A 16,057-nucleotide genomic window follows, 5' to 3' on the forward strand; every position below is an offset into this window, starting at 1 on the left:
GAATGTAGTTTTTGCAGCGAGCATGAGTTTACCCCAAAGATGTTATATTCGGCAAAAACTGCATTTCGAAAAAATAGTGACTTATGTAGTTTCTGAAATGACTGATTGATTTTGATCGGAAGCAAACAGTGTTTCTCTGCAGCTTAACTGTCTCACAAATAGAGGAAGCAACAATATTTTGTAAAGCCACCTTGCAATCCCAGTAACATTGCTATCACCTGCATAGCAGCACACTTTTCAATTTGACTGTCTATATTTTATTAGGTTTATATAACATGAATTACAAAAAATATCGTTTCTTCCCGAACAAGTTACAGGTATGAAGAGATATTTGATACCATTGTGATGTCAGACAACTCTCAAATTCGTCTTAGAACCGTCAATACAACGTCGCCAGTCATTTTTATTTTGTAAACGATTCCTAAAAATCCATCTACTCGTATCTATTAATGTCATTACAACATAACATTCCATTCTTGCAATCTCGTACCGAAAATTCTAGCTTGTCTAATTGATAATATCTATAATATATAATATATCCCATATCACATCATTCAAATCATGCTGTGGAATCAAATGTGGTTTTTTTAATAAACTTTTTGTATATACATACATATTCTGATTCGTTCTGCAAATCGTGCGTTTCTTCATCGTCATCATCATCATTTGATATTCTTGAAATCAACACAGAAAACGTTTCACTTTAAAAATACTGGCATCGACACAGAACCGACTTCCGAATATTCTATTTTGGTCTTAATTCTTTTATAATCCTTTGATTTTGGTAAAACAAAACTAACAGTCACAATTTACGATTGATGCTTTGGCCATTCAGTAAGTGTAGCATCATAGTATGCTACAACAGAACAACTGTGGTATACAGTTTTACCCTGCATTACATTTACATTAATGTAAAATTCATACGCCTGTTCACCTGTGCAGTGATAGAAAATAGATCACGTGAATTTTCGCGTGTACTAGAACCACTTACTGCCATCTTTAATCTTACAAATTTCATTTTCAACACCTCAAAATTATTCATCCACTTGTGAAATCAAATTAAACAATTTTTGGAGAATCTACACAAAAAAATGACGAAGGACAATTTCATTAATAACGCAAAAAAGGGATATTTTTTTATGTGTTTTACCTTTGCGTAAGGACCAAGGAGACAGTAACATCATTCGTGTTACAAATTGCCTGCCACGCAATAATATTATTACGGTTATTCAAATTCACATATACAAGCTCTATGTATCAAGAACATTTCACAATCAGGCATAAAAAAAACTGTTCAACACTTATTACATTTGAATTGTGAAGAATGATAAAGTGGGAAGAAAACCGATTAAGAACCATTACTGTAAGACCCGTGTGAACATCTTGAACTCAAACGATATATTTTCCCGGCGAACCTGAATAAACAAATCACAAATCATTCAAGACGAACATAACCATGTGCAGTACAAATATTTTTTATCTAAATATTCATTATATCTACAATAACTCAATTTTATGAAAACAAAAAAAAATAGATAAAAATACCTGCAATAGGGATCTACAACAGAAATGATCATACCCCGTAGTTTTATAATTTTTTGGCGTCCATCATCAGCATGAAATTATTCATTCCCATGGACTATGGGTAACACAGTCTAGTCCAACTGGGTGGATTACTTCCTTTTTCTTATAACTTGTTATGTGTTTTTGCTGCATCAGCATGCTCTATCACTTCCTATTCTTACACTTTATTTTTCCAGTTAAATTTCATCCCACCATATTTTTCGCGGTAAAAACTCTTTAAGTGCTCGATTTGTTTTTGTCCTTCGTTCTCATTCCCTTCTTGGCTTAACTTCCTTTGTATTTAACTACATTCTTTACGTTACAAAGTTAATATTCAACTATCGCAGACACAAAAGAAAAGTACATTTTTCTATTTTCTGAGACATATTTGACTGTAAATTGACAAATTTCGCCCTATAAAATTAATATTTATAAATTGTTAAATTATCAAACTTAATTCACCCAAAACTTTTTTACCTTATTAACAAATTATATTTTTACATCGAATGAATCCCTAAGAATAATTACTAATACACGCTAATTTATAGTTATTTTAGCGAAACAGACGAAAACTATAAATATTTACAAACTGCACATTCCTATAACATTACTAAGTACGTAAAATTTTACAACTCAGCTGTAATTCAGTCTCTTTTATTTATTTATATTTTGTAGGTTAACATGATAAGATTTTGGCTGTTCGTAATACCATTTATTAACTGGCAGATTTTACGTAATATTTCCTGAATTATTATTTCATTTTCTGCAGAATTCTTTCAGTCTTTATGATGATTTGGGCAATTACTAAAAATAAGGCACTTATTTTTTAGACGGTTGTTAAGCTCAACTGACAAAACTCATTTCATTCCACCTTGATTTATTAAAATCAGTAGTTACATATATTGGTTTAACCTACTATGTACAAGCCTAATTCACTGTTAAATTTTTATTTATAAATGAATAAAGCAACTACATTTCTGAAAAAATGTAACTACAAAATAAGACTAGGCATTTTACATCGTAAACTCAAGAATATAACCCAGTTCGTTATTTCAAAAACTTGTTTCTACACAAGCAATTATTGTGACAAGATTGAATCTTACGATACTTTAGCATTAATTTCAAAAGAGTAAATCAATTTTAGAAAACTCGATACACGATAATGAGGTTGATAAAATTTAAATCGGCACTAGTAAATGTCGTTGATACTCGTAAAATTTTTGAATATGATTATTTATTGAAAACATTTTTATATTATATTTACCAAAATTTGAGCCAATTGTTAATAAGGGAAGTATTTAGTAGTATTAGCTCAATGTATAAAATATATTGCAAAATAAGATTACGTTAACAACACATATTAAAAAAAAAACATGTACTTGAAATCTTAAAACACTAGAAATGCAAGCATTTGCAATTAATTAGGACTAATTCTTTTAATTAAACTTTGTTTAACACAAAAGTTCGTTTATTTCATTCGTGGATATATTTTTTTATATTCATCTTAGGTATGTCCAAAAGTAGTAAACCCATAGGCAAAACCGATGCTACCAATTTTGTAAATGAAGGGCAACAGTAGTTTATAAAAAATGTTTGGTAAACTGGAATTTTTAATAACTTTAAAATATGTATTGAAAAATAATACAAACGTAACTATATTATACAACTGCCGGAATCACCTGTGTGTGGTAATTTAAGCATAGCGAAGATTTGTGAGAGCAACGATTTTAATGTTTTGGAATATACCTCCAAACGGACGGTATTCCAACACATCGATTATTTCATTATTATTATTATTATTATTACATATATTCATGTTATCTTGTTATTCAGTCCCGAGAATTATTTGAGAGAATAGTATTGCAGAGTTGGATCATCTTAGGACCAAATCTTGAGTGGATCTTACTCTAAAATACTAAGTATTACCTCAAACTGCATAATTTAATGTGCCTAAAAATCCCGTTCTTTTCCATGAAACCATTATTTATGGAGAGAAAAAAATGTAAACTTCGCACACTTAGTATACTCGTATATCTATTCTCAATATTCGGGTGACACGTAGTAATGGATTTTTAAATTACAGCACATCCACACGTTCTACTATACACACCAAAATACTTCATGATATCTGAGTTTCAATAGTATTTTTCATCTACAACATGAATTACAAAATAATCAACAACTATACATGATGCATTCAAGGGTACGCGTCCGTTTGCTTTCCTTTCCAATTTAAACATCATCAATATTTACAGAATTCATTATATCGACTACTAGTTTTAAATACACAACCCCAAGAAATAGTGTTTACATACAAACATGTTCTTCAAGTTTTCGTTGTTGACAATGAAGCGTTTCTTGGGTGAATACAAATTAGTTAACAAGAGTCATGCATGTACTTAATATATATTAATCAAAAAAGTTAAAAAAAGCGTTATTACAGGATAAAATAACCCAAAATAACCCAATAGAAAAAAATCCTCTATCGGTTACTAAGCGTGAGCAGTTGTGTCGTGAGATCCAATATGCTTATACATATGAAGGGTACACAGGAATAACGATCAAAGTCCCTTTTTTTATCAAATTGAGATAAGAGTACCATCTTGTAGGAAATGCTAAATACTACAGTAGTATAAATTAAAACCATTCAAAAAACGATCAGTAAGCAGTAAGAAGGGCTTAACATATGGTATCCTTAGGAAGATAATACACATAATACACGTTTTCCAGTATTATATATTTATTTTTGTTTAAGTTAATTACTACGTTTGTTTGTCCACTCTTTGTGTGTTATTATTAATTAATAGGTTTCACATTAAACAATAATACTAAATTGCTGTGTTGTTTTGTGACTTTGATCGTTAATCCCATGCACCCTTCATATGCTTATAAATATGGTGGAGGAAAAAAAAATCGTCTAACAAGCATTACAATTTAATGTCAAAAAAATTGTGTTGGCAACATAACGAACGTTCCTCGTTAGATTTGACAGTTACGGTCAAATAACTGTCAAATAGTTGCAATGTCATAATATATTCTTTTACAGTAGATAAGGCACAATGCATCTCATTATTTAAAAAATAAATGTAGCAGCTTACTTGGCGACTTTTTTTATCATATGGCACAAAGTTATAAATAATAATAATAATACATTATTATACGAGCATGTTGTGCTGGTGATGGGTATTGTTCAAGACGATGTTTATCCATGAGCGAGTAGTTTAAATCACCTGAGTGAATAAGATTCATAACATGCAAAGCATTTAATAATTTGTTTTAAAAGTACAAAATAACAAAAGTTTTAATTAATTACTGATTGGCCAAAAAAATTGTAACATTTGTTTTGTTGGAGCACTATATTAGAATAAATTGTTGAAAGATTGGGTTATGGTCATAACTCAATGGTTTTCAGCCAATCAGAGCTCGGAGCTCGTATTGAATTTCATAACTGCATAGATATTAGTTATCTGAAAAGGTAAGACGTGACAAATATGTTTTTTAACAGTAAATGTACTTTTTACAAACAAGTATAACCGACAAAATTTAAGTTATTCTTAAGCTCTTTACTATGTTACAAATAATGCATCATTTCTAATTATTTTTAAATATGCATGTACTTATGTTTTTATTACAGTTACAACCAGGTAAAAATACATACACGAGTGTGGGTAGTCATAGGTACTCATAATCACTAAAAAACTGAAATACATTGCGTCTTATCAACTTTAAAAGTATACAAACTCTGAATCATTCAATATATGACTAAAAATCAGCTAACTTTTTACAAAGATATATCAAATCGAACTTCCTTCATGAAATATTCCACTCTATTTCACATATACACCACGATTCACACACACAATGCCAACGTTCTTTAACTAACCACCTGCATAACTTTGTTATACTCCAACGCAGGTTTTTTTTATAAATTGGGTATCCTTCTTTTTATTACTTAGAATTACACTTTTTTTTATTTAAAAGATGACAAAAAAGGCAAGTATAGTAGCCTGCATAGATATTGTAGCCGTCCATAGAGTCGAAATTTGCGAATAAAAATAAAATAAAACCGGTTCAAACGGAGCCGACGGTGGCTTGCAAATTCTGACGTCACTCTGGCACACGTTGTACAGAGACGTATTTAAGATTAAATGTCATCTTTTCCGTTATGATATAATCGGTTTCATTTCTGAGCTCAATGTCGTCAATAAAAACGAAGCTCTGTTCACTGTACACAAGTTGTGGTATGGTATATTCATCGTTGCGGAGGTAGGTGGAGCGAAAAACCTAGCCATCTTAGCAGCAAATACGACTATCAATTAGTCCACGTGGACTGTTTATTTCCTGTCATATTTTAGTTTGCTTGAACCAATTGTGTTGCACCAAACGGTTACTATACTTGTTGAAATACATTTTCAAACTTCTATCTTTCTCTAGATCGTCGGTTTCGTAGCTGTGTGACAAATCGTTTGTCGTAGATAGAAAATAGTAAGATTACAGTGACCCTAAGATTTTGTGCAAACGGTCTTAAATACACCCCTGTGTGATGCGACACGTGCCGTAGTGATAGAACTTGCAAGCCGTCGTCGGCTCCGTTTGAGCCGGTTTTATTTTATTTTTATTCGCAAATTTCGACTCTATGGACGGCTACAATATCTATGCAAGCTACTATACAAAGTCCCATAATGGACTCAATGCCAAAATATAAGATATAAATAATGTATTTATTAAAATTTTAGCTTCAAAACCCCGTATCTCAGAAGACATAACTTCATTTTTGCTTCTTCGAGGTCTTTTCATAATCTATGTTTAGTTTCATATGACTAATACCTATATAAATATAAGTTTATTTTTTACTTTTGCAAATTTCACTATGTATCTCGAAGTTATAAGGGTGTGGGGACAAAAAATTTGCAGTTTCAAACTAATATAACTTTATTATTAAATGACGAATTAAAAATGTGATTATTAACATTTATAACACTAACTTTAAAGAACACAATCTGCACTACATCTACTTTCTTCGGTAATTTTTGTACAGCGCGTTAAATTTGTGAAAACCGATATTTTTGTCTACCAGATTTTCAGCAATATACACCGCTTAATTCTCCATGTCTAGAGGCTTCCTAACCAATTTCACAAAAATTCCTCTTTGGATTTCTCCAAAAGCATTCAACTGTTCGCAGTTAAGGATCGTTCGGAACATTTTTGTCCCTTGGAATAAATTGAATGTTTTATTCATTATATGCAGCAATAACGTTTGCTACGTAATGATTCAGAAAGATTTCTGCAATTTTGTTTTTGTTCCAACTTTTGTTTTTCTGAATATTTGGGAGCTGATTTTCGCTTTGAAAGTATGACTTAAGTTTGTGCAGATTTTTTCCCCACATCCAAACTTATACACAGCTACTAGCAAAGATAATTAAAACTTCATTTTTAAAAAATCAATTTCTGGGTTATATCAATAATTTTTTACACTAGCTTTTTTAGATGATATACATGGTTACCACATAATCACGACATAGGAATACAATACCCATCTCAAAAATGTTTTAAACTTTTCCTGAATATATTTATTTTTATTCTTTCCATTACGTGAAACCATCTGAATATGATTTGTTAAAAACTAAGCACTTGATAAAAACAACATTCATTCATTTTGTATATGAATAATCGATAGTGTTATTATGCTCATCTTTTGAGATCATGTACACGTCTACAATTCCTTCTAGTGAATGATTCGATTAAAAGCTATTAAAAACTGTCCATTTATCTTAATAATTCAGTTCTAGCAAATCTGCGGCTACGGTGGTTGTGGTTTCAAACATTTTGCTCCGGCGCCAAAACTATTGCAGTAATATGAATACGATTATGCGGTTATTTAATATTAGTTTATTAGTACCACTATAAATTTATTTAGTTCGACATTAACTGAAACGAAACAGAGATCTCCACTGTTGGATTTGTTTAATACCGCTACGATAAGATAAGAGTCATACTAAATATGTACCTTTCTATCGATTTTTCGGGTATGGCCAACAAAATCAAAGGTATTTACAAAAATATATATTGATATGGAAAAGTATCACATAAAAGTAGCGTAGGTATCTCAAAAATAAAACCCATATGTAGGGATAATTAGCTCTTAAAATAAATTTCACAACCTTCACTTTATCAAAATTGATTATCTAATCTGTTACAACAAACTATACGAACAGTATGAACCCAAAGCAATGTCACATAAAAAGTTAATACACACAACATGCGTTTGCATAATATAAATGCATGTTGTCAAATGTTTCAAGGTTGACAAATTCATTAAACACAGTTAAAAAATTACTACAAATTAACAATGATTACTTCCATTAAACTGAAAATGGAGCATTGTGAGAATAAATAATGTACAGTAGCATACCTGTGAAGGAGGCAAGTTATCCGTTGGTTGAGGCATTATCGAAATTATCAACAACACTTCAAAACAAAACAACACTATGTTAAATTAAACAAAAACACACAAAAACTTAAAACACCTAAAGTTAAGTAAGGCCCAACTTGAAGAATATCATCACCTTCTCCACTCCCAAACAGCTACAAACCAACTAAACTGGAATTAGTGTTTCGTGAATCATTCGACGACTCGGCTACAGATCGTGGAACTGAGCATGCACACAAGCGGTTATTGATCATGGGTGTTACGCAGTTTTTCAACACAACCTTTGTTGACCGTCTGTATAGTACACCCTGTCATTCTGTATAAGGTCCAGAACAGAAGTCAGAGAGTCACACAGCATCATACGTATGCGGTACCTTGTTGAATACCATAAGGATGCCATATGCACATACTTTTTGCATCCCATTATTGCGTATTCTTGGCGAATGTGAAACTTGTACAACAAAATAAACTCTGAACGCTACAACGCAATAAAAGACAACGTAAGATTATTTTATTAAGGTTAACACTATTTTAAAAATTACAGACATGATTAAATTAAATTAAATGTATAAAAAACTGATCTAATGTTATTACTACAGAAGTTCCCTCATCACTGAAACACAAGTAGTATATATTAAAACATATTTTTGAAGAACGATTTATTTAGTAAGTTTAGTAAAGTATAATACGGATAACGTTACTCTGTGTTAAGAAACTCCGGGCAAATAATTTAAATTTTGGAAATGTTGCTGCCGGGGGCCAAATCATGACTTTCCACATTCAAAATGGAGGAACAACTCTGCTCACACTAAATCATAATATAATAATAATAATCATAATAAAAAATGAATTTAATCCATATTTGTTAATCATTAAGTCAGTATTACCTATTGTATCACCAAAATTTCAAAAAAATTCATCATGTATATGTTACAGCTAATATCCGAAATACGTTATTATGCATAATAACCGGAAACATTAGGAATTATGCCTAATAACTGAATTTTTCAGTTATTATGCATAATAACGGAAACGTTTAGGTAATATTGATAATAACTAACAGAGGAACAGGAATTATGCATAATACCTGAAACATTAGTCATTAAGCATATTGCCTAACATGTCCAGCTAATTTCACAAAAAACGGGACAAGATGAGCAATTTAGGTTCTCATAGATCAATGAAAAGCAATGGCAATATGACGTTTATGTAACTGTAATTTGTCCCTTTTTTTTTAAATCAACTGTACATGTGATATGTAGGGGAAAGCGAGGCAGGGTGGGTAGCTTTTTTGAAAATATTATGCATAATTCCTGTTCCTCTGTTAGTTATTATCAATACTACCTAAACGTTTCCGTTATTATGCATAATAACTAAAAATTTCAGTTATTATGTATAATTCCTAATGTTTCCGCTTATTATGCATAATAACTGATAAGTTTAGTTATTACGCATAATTCCTAAAATGTCTAGTTATTATGCATAATAACGGATTTCGGATATTAGCTGTAACATATATACTACCAGGAAAGTACCACAGATAAACGAATGTATTACAATATAAATTTCAACCAAGATTTACTTAGCAACAAAAATATAGGCTCTTTAGTGGAAAAGTTTATTTATCACAAGTTTTTAATAAACAATCATAGGACTACCAGAACTAAGTTCACTTTTACTTTTTTAAATATGAGTTAATGAGTTAAAACTAATTTTTACTAAAATATTATTTGAAAATCTCTAAAGAAAAAAAACATCGTTAGCTTCATCTTGGCATTTCCATTTTTAACAGAAATGAAATTGTCTTATGGTCCTTAATATTCAAAAACTCATAAATAGACTTGTTCATGTAGATCCTCTATTTTGTTATTGTTACATGTTACACTAGTGATCAACGTTATATAACACTCTTAATTTAACTGTATGCCGATACCTAATTTAAACTGGGTTTAGTATTACTGCATTAAACCTCATTTTAATAAAATCTTTCTGATTTATAATACTTAAAAATACAATTTGCAAAGAATGGTCTAAAGCTATTTAGACAAAACTTCCCTCGTCCCCAAAAGTACAATAAAACAAATCCAATTTATATATACAGTGACATGTATGTGTCAAAATTTAAAATGACAAACGACAAGCAGTACTAAAATTACAGGTATACTAGACGCAAACATTTAGTGCGTTTATGGCTTCACACCAATTTAACTCCCATTATAATTCAGTAGGCTGTCACAGCCGAATGGCTTAGAGCCGTTTGACACGGGACTAATTTTCGTACTAAATTGTAAGCGATAGAATGCGCGCGCCTGCTTGTATACAAGAATTTATTTAGAACTGGTTATAATTTCTCGCATACAATTTAGTACGAAAATTAGTCCCGTGTCAAACGGCTCTTAAACCCGCTTACTGATAACCTACCTGAAAAGACCATTTTTGGTAAAAGCACAGGGCAGTACTGTCTCGGCCGTCCTTGACACGTGGCATAGTTTGCATTTGCTAAGTTTTATGAAGGGTCGGCTGTAAAGTACTTTAAACGTCAAACCATGAACGCACTAAATGTCTGCGTCTATATACGGCCGTGGTCTATTATAAGGTTATCGTACAGTTGCGGATATTTTATGTCAAAATGACACAACAGTAGCGTTTAAGTTTAAGATAATATGCATATGTGAAAAATGTCTTGACATTTTAATTTTCAATCTACGTACGCCTATGACTTCTTATAAAATCAGTGAAATGAAATGACATCGTACTCGCAACCTTAGATCATAACTATAATAAATAGATACCAATACTCAAACTGAAAGCTGTGACTATACATGAAGCTATCTGTTGTCGTTTTCTACGTCAAGGGGAGTAGTATAATGCTATCCTTGTGTCATCACCACATCTTCATCTTTGTTATATGCATTTCATCTGTATATGTCTATTTCACTTCCATCCTTGTACCGCACCAGCGCAAGAAATGGCTTTTGACAGATGTTTCTTCTAACACCTCTCTTTCGAGTTGTTGTACAAAAAACAATTTTAGAATTTAGAACAAAGATCCTATTTTAAGTGATGTAGTCATAAAGGATCACAATTGCTGCCCAATAATTTACTATTTCTTTCGTTATCTACTGTGAATTATTTATAAAATCAAGCTGTCAACATATTTCTTCCGAAGTTAGTTCAGACATACTTCCTAAAATTTAGGCGCGCAAAATTCAAATAGTGATCAGGCAAGGATAGCTTCATTGTAATCCCTCCATGCACGAGAGAGATGTGTGACAGGAGGATGTCGTCACAGGCTGTCCTAGGGAAAGAACACGGCATGGTGGTATCTATTTATTATATGACCTAAGCTCGCAACTGTACATAGATATGTAGGCATCATGAAGGTAGAATGACAGGAGGGAGTATGCCTAATTTAACCAATGTTAAAGAAACGCCGGCAAAAGAGTACCAGGCAAGATCCATTTATGACCCTTTCTGTACTACATCGGGAACAGTCGGTTAACAACAGAGGATCAGAGGCAGTGCACTTTAGTTATGAGTGGTTCACAGGTACCAAGTATTAAAAGAATTTAACCCATATGGTGACCCAACTTGAATTAAGATTTCGCGCTGAAAAAAAAACAACGGAAGAGCGACACGAAACGCATTTGAGTAATTTGAATTTGAAAAATAAATTTAAAAAATTAAGAAACATAGACAACCACGTTTGTCTTTGTTTCTTTTTTGTTGGTAGTTTGGTAGCTCCTTTTGGGAATTAGTGAATGCCAATCTTTAAGTTGATAATTTTTTTGGTGAAATATTGGTAGTAGGAAAGCAGACTCGTTTTGGTTGAGATGCGTCACTTGCATACTTAGCTTGCATAACACTTTTTTTTTATAAATCAGGGGTGGCTCTTCTTAAATTTTGCACGAAAATTTTACCGTCGTAAGACAGAGGACGATTTTTTATTAAGTATTCAACTGAATTCTTTATTGTTATTTAAAATCAAACAAATGCGTTAAATGAAATTCCAGCCCCTACTCTGAGTGATTTTTCAAATGAACACCCGTTATAATTATTTACCCAGTTTTACTTTACTATCAACAATTTCACAAGTCTCAGGGTGTGCCAACGGGTGGGCCATGTCCCCCTCTTAGCGTCACCACTGCATAACGCATGCGCAGCTTATAATAAATAGTAGAACGAGTGTTCTGTGAATAGCACTTTTTTAACTATTCATAAGAGCTTGACAGTATTCTTTATTCATAAAAGTCATAGCAGTCATAAAATAGTTAATATGCAACTAGTCAGTAAAGTATACCGTTTTTCACGAGAAGGAAAATTTGCCGCACGAGCCGACGGCGAGTGAAAAAGTCACTTTACTCACAAATTGCATACAAAATGTTTTTTCACGTTCGTAACAAAACTCAACAATTTCAAAAACTTTTTATTTTGAGGCATAGATAATATTAAATGTAGCCGTATTTGTCGTCTGTACAATTTCTTCAGAAGAATGTCTTCTTGTACCATACAAGGCCCTTACAATAAATAAGGATTAAATTACAAAATTTTTGGATGCATTTGAATTTCTGACAAATGTGTTGATGAATCGTCATAGCAACGGCAAGCTTCTATGTTTTGCGTTTACATATCTTCCGTTAAAAAATGACGCGCTACGACACATTTTTTCACGCTTCTAGTGCGATGAAATAAACGCATCCTTTATAAACAAAAATTAATAAAAACTGTTATACTTTTTTAAACGAACGTGAAGAAAAAGTCATTTAACAGATATGATAGGTTTTTTATTAACTAATCTTGCTCTTTCTTTGCTTGTTTACGCTTGCGTCTATTTCTGCACTGCGTATGTTACTTACGACACTTATTACGTGAAGTTTTCAAGTTTTAACTGACATATTTTATAACCTCGTGTTGATCATATGAGTATCAACCTTACATAACGTGGGTTTTGATTTTGTTGTGCTGACTTGATGGTCACGAGAGATCACTTTGCACTTTGGTATTTGTGATAAATTCTGATTGTGTTCTACGTTCCAGGAAAGGCGGTAATGTTTGGATTCGTGTTATGTATGAACCATTGATAAAATGGCATAAGGCCATATTCAAACAACCCACAGATTAAACCATTGTGCAATTAATATGTGATTAATTTTATTGTCTTTTAGAATCTAAATTGAAATATTTTGTGATCAAATAATAATTTTGTATTTCGACAAAATGCAAAATGTGATGTACCGAATATTATTTGCAGTAAGTGCCACAATAATTCCAATGGTTCTAAGTTACTGGATTAAACAACGATATAGAAACAAATTACTTAAACTTCAAAGTCAGCAACGTGAATTTGATAACTCTTATTACCACTGTATGTTTTGGACGACAGACAATAATAAATGTAAAGAGCACATGTTCAATAACATAGAATGTCGCAACAACTGCTCTGTCACATATTTGCAAACTCTTTTAAAATGCCTATCATCGTCTAAATCATCAATAGCAATGTGCATGTATCATCTTACATTGAAACAAGTAGCAGATGAGTTAATTAAAGCGCAAAGGAGAGGAATCACAGTACGAATAATTACAGATTATATCACTTCAAGAATTGAGCATTCAAAAATGAAATTGTTGAAGAATACACATGGTAAGCAATTAAGCACATTAATTTAAACAAATTTTCATAATTGTACAGTGAACTACACAACGTTTATACATAGAGTATATATTTTAAAAACAAATGGTTTATATCTTAAAACCATTCTTGAGTTTAAAAGCAATTTATGAAAATTTAATTATGTTAACAAGATCCATAAGCACCATCAAAATTTAAATCCATTTATCTTTAAGGTTTTGACGTGAGAACACCACCCTGCAATGACTCATTTATGCACCACAAATATTGTCTTATTGATGCAGAAGATGCAGATTTACAAAAACTGTTTTTGGGGTCCCTAAATTTAACTCTGCAAGGTTGTGTAGCCAATTTTGAATTTGTCGTAATCACCAACAATCCACACATGATTCGCGAGTATAGCAAGGAATTTAACGTCCTCTGGAATACTTTTGAGGAGTCAAATGTGCTTAGGTTATAAGTTTACAAATCAAGGAGAGTATAATTTTGTAACAAAAGTATATTCATATTGCTGCTTACAATTGAACATGTTTATTTTAATAAATCAGGTTTGTAACAAAGATGATTCAACGTTTATTACCTCAACTTGCGAGTTTAGAGGAAGCTGAATAAATTAAATATTTTGAAGGCTAAACACTACAGCCCAATTTTATTCTTCTAAATCTAAATCATTTAGTTCTTCATCTAAGGCTTCCAAATCTTCTTCAAGGAACAAATTTTCATTGATTGGTACTGCAGATGCACCATCCAGCTCTGCACCATTTGTTGCTGCTGAGGAAGTTGCTTGTAATCTATCATCTGGGGCCACAGTACCAGTTCCATCCACCTGAAAATTTATTTTTACAACAGATAAATATAACAGCACATGACTTACTTCCTCTGCACTAATAAGATCTAAATTAATTTCTTTATAATCTACACCATCATCTTCATTGTCAGAATATGTATAAGAGTCAATGGTTTCATCATCATCCATATCATTTTGTATAGCCATCTCAGGATTGAAACTAAACATTTCTCGGCCACTGAGACCCACTTGTTTTCCTGCTTTAAAGTCATTACGTTTTTTATCTTCTTCTTTCTTTGCCACATCTTTCTTTTCCTAATGAAAAACTGTCGAGATAAGTACCCAACAAAAATTCAAATCATACCTGAATTTTCCGTTTCTTCCACGCTAAAAACGTTTCTAAAGTAACCTTCGTTTGAGTAGGTCCTAAAGCTGCTCTTTCTTTTTCAATTAAATCTTCCAATGAGATCTCATCTTTTTTCTCATCTTTCTTTTTATCCTTCTTCAGTGTAAATCCTGGTGGTAAAGCATGTCTATAAATACATCCTTCTCCTGTAGGACATTGCCAGAACCAACCGTATTTTGATTTTTCTACAGCATCCAAAAAATGTTTACAGATCTAAAAACATTTTGTTAACAACAAGAATATTTTTAGCACATTATATACAATATCAGTTGTAGGCATCTTTCCAGTTTTCCCATGTTTCTTTTCTATTACTTCAATCAGTTTTTGTTCATCCCAGTTCTCCATGGTCTCATCTTCACCATCTCGCATATCAACATATAGTGATCTCTTTTCAGCTTTTCTCTCTATACTTAAATCATGAGAAAATTTACACTTATCTCCTTTACCACACTGCCCTTGCTTGAAAAATGCGCAAACTACAGACTTGGGATCAGTTCCTACAATAACCAATGAATACTGAGCATTTTATGTAGAATTAAAAACCTTTTTCCACTTTTTGGGTTTGAACGGGCCTAAACAATATTGCTAATTCTTTCTGTTCTTTCAACTTTTTCTCTTTTTCCAATTTCTTCGTGCCATCATCTTTGACAGGATGGTGTCCACCAGTTTTCACCTGCTTTTCCACTTGTTGTATGAACTTTTGTTGCTTGGCGCCTTTTTTATTTTTCAAGCCAAATGTCTTGTCCTTTTAAAATTTATAGGGCTATTAATTATATATACATACAACAAATTCATGCATTTACAAAACCATACCTCTATCACTTTTTCCTTTTTCTTTTGTTCAGTTTTTTTACTTGGTGCTGCTGGCTTGGGTTTCGGTGGCATTTTACACAAGTTGTACAATCAAATGTAGTACGAAATACGTTTTTTGGTATAACACAGGCGATCTTTACTTAAAATATTTTCCACATGGACGTCTTTTTTATTATGACAGACCTCACAATTCAAGATTTTGTGCAGAATTTGACAGATGCCAAAATTATTTTAGGGAAATTTTAACACATTTGATTTTAGGGTTTTACTACCGTGTTACCAACAGCATCCTACTCACTGACATATTTCAGTTTAAACACTATTGTAAAAATTTAAAACATGACTTCAACATATTCCTAGTTTCATTTAAACAAAAAGTATATATAAATTAAAATAGGTATTTTTAGTTTAATAATATTCCCAATT

The 16,057-nt window shown here is 31.8% G+C and overlaps 3 protein-coding genes across 4 annotated transcripts in view; 1 reads left to right on the plus strand and 2 right to left on the minus strand.

Annotated features, from left to right (window-relative positions):
- LOC135135517 (breast cancer anti-estrogen resistance protein 1) overlaps positions 1-8,191 on the minus strand; it is a 33,445-nt gene extending 25,254 nt beyond the window's left edge. The window contains exon 1 of one of the 2 annotated variants that reach the window (XM_064064585.1): positions 7,976-8,191. In XM_064064585.1, coding sequence (XP_063920655.1) covers positions 7,976-8,011 — 36 coding nt within the window. In that variant the 5' untranslated portion in view covers positions 8,012-8,191. The remainder of the gene's footprint in view (positions 1-7,975) is intronic. The other variant, XM_064064584.1, reaches the window with a different exon arrangement.
- Positions 8,192-12,642: 4,451 nt separating this feature from the next.
- Positions 12,643-14,185, plus strand: LOC135135478 (mitochondrial cardiolipin hydrolase-like). Its single transcript, XM_064064542.1, has 2 exons — positions 12,643-13,637; positions 13,841-14,185. The coding sequence occupies exons 1-2, from the start codon at positions 13,211-13,213 to the stop codon at positions 14,083-14,085; spliced, it is 672 nt and encodes a 223-aa protein (XP_063920612.1). The 5' UTR covers positions 12,643-13,210; the 3' UTR covers positions 14,086-14,185.
- LOC135135477 (zinc finger CCCH domain-containing protein 15 homolog) lies at positions 14,107-15,953 on the minus strand. The gene is made up of 6 exons (XM_064064541.1): positions 15,632-15,953; positions 15,362-15,563; positions 15,080-15,315; positions 14,777-15,031; positions 14,500-14,727; positions 14,107-14,451 (listed from the first exon to the last, which is right to left on the minus strand). Exons 1-6 carry the CDS (start codon positions 15,701-15,703, stop codon positions 14,275-14,277), a joined length of 1,170 nt encoding a protein of 389 aa, XP_063920611.1. The 5' UTR covers positions 15,704-15,953; the 3' UTR covers positions 14,107-14,274.
- Positions 15,954-16,057: the final 104 nt, after the last annotated feature.

Source organism: Zophobas morio, unplaced genomic scaffold (genome assembly GCF_036711695.1).
Source record: "Zophobas morio isolate AGI-343-1 ecotype UQ-CSIRO unplaced genomic scaffold, CSIRO_AGI_Zmor_V1 ptg000024l, whole genome shotgun sequence".
NCBI classification, from domain to species: Eukaryota; Metazoa; Arthropoda; class Insecta; order Coleoptera; family Tenebrionidae; genus Zophobas; species Zophobas morio.

Excerpts from the sequence above, each read along its gene's own strand:
- LOC135135478 (XM_064064542.1), top strand. The coding sequence starts at position 13,211 with ATGCAAAATGTGATGTACCGAATATTATTTGCAGTAAGTGCCACAATA. Across the intron at positions 13,638-13,840 it reads ATTGTTGAAGAATACACATG|GTTTTGACGTGAGAACACCA; the intron begins GTAAGCAATTAA and ends TTTATCTTTAAG.
- LOC135135477 (XM_064064541.1), bottom strand. The coding sequence starts at position 15,703 with ATGCCACCGAAACCCAAGCCAGCAGCACCAAGTAAAAAAACTGAACAA. Across the intron at positions 15,564-15,631 it reads AAAAGGAAAAAGTGATAGAG|GACAAGACATTTGGCTTGAA; the intron begins GTATGGTTTTGT and ends AAATTTTAAAAG. Across the intron at positions 15,316-15,361 it reads AACCCAAAAAGTGGAAAAAG|GAACTGATCCCAAGTCTGTA; the intron begins GTTTTTAATTCT and ends TGGTTATTGTAG.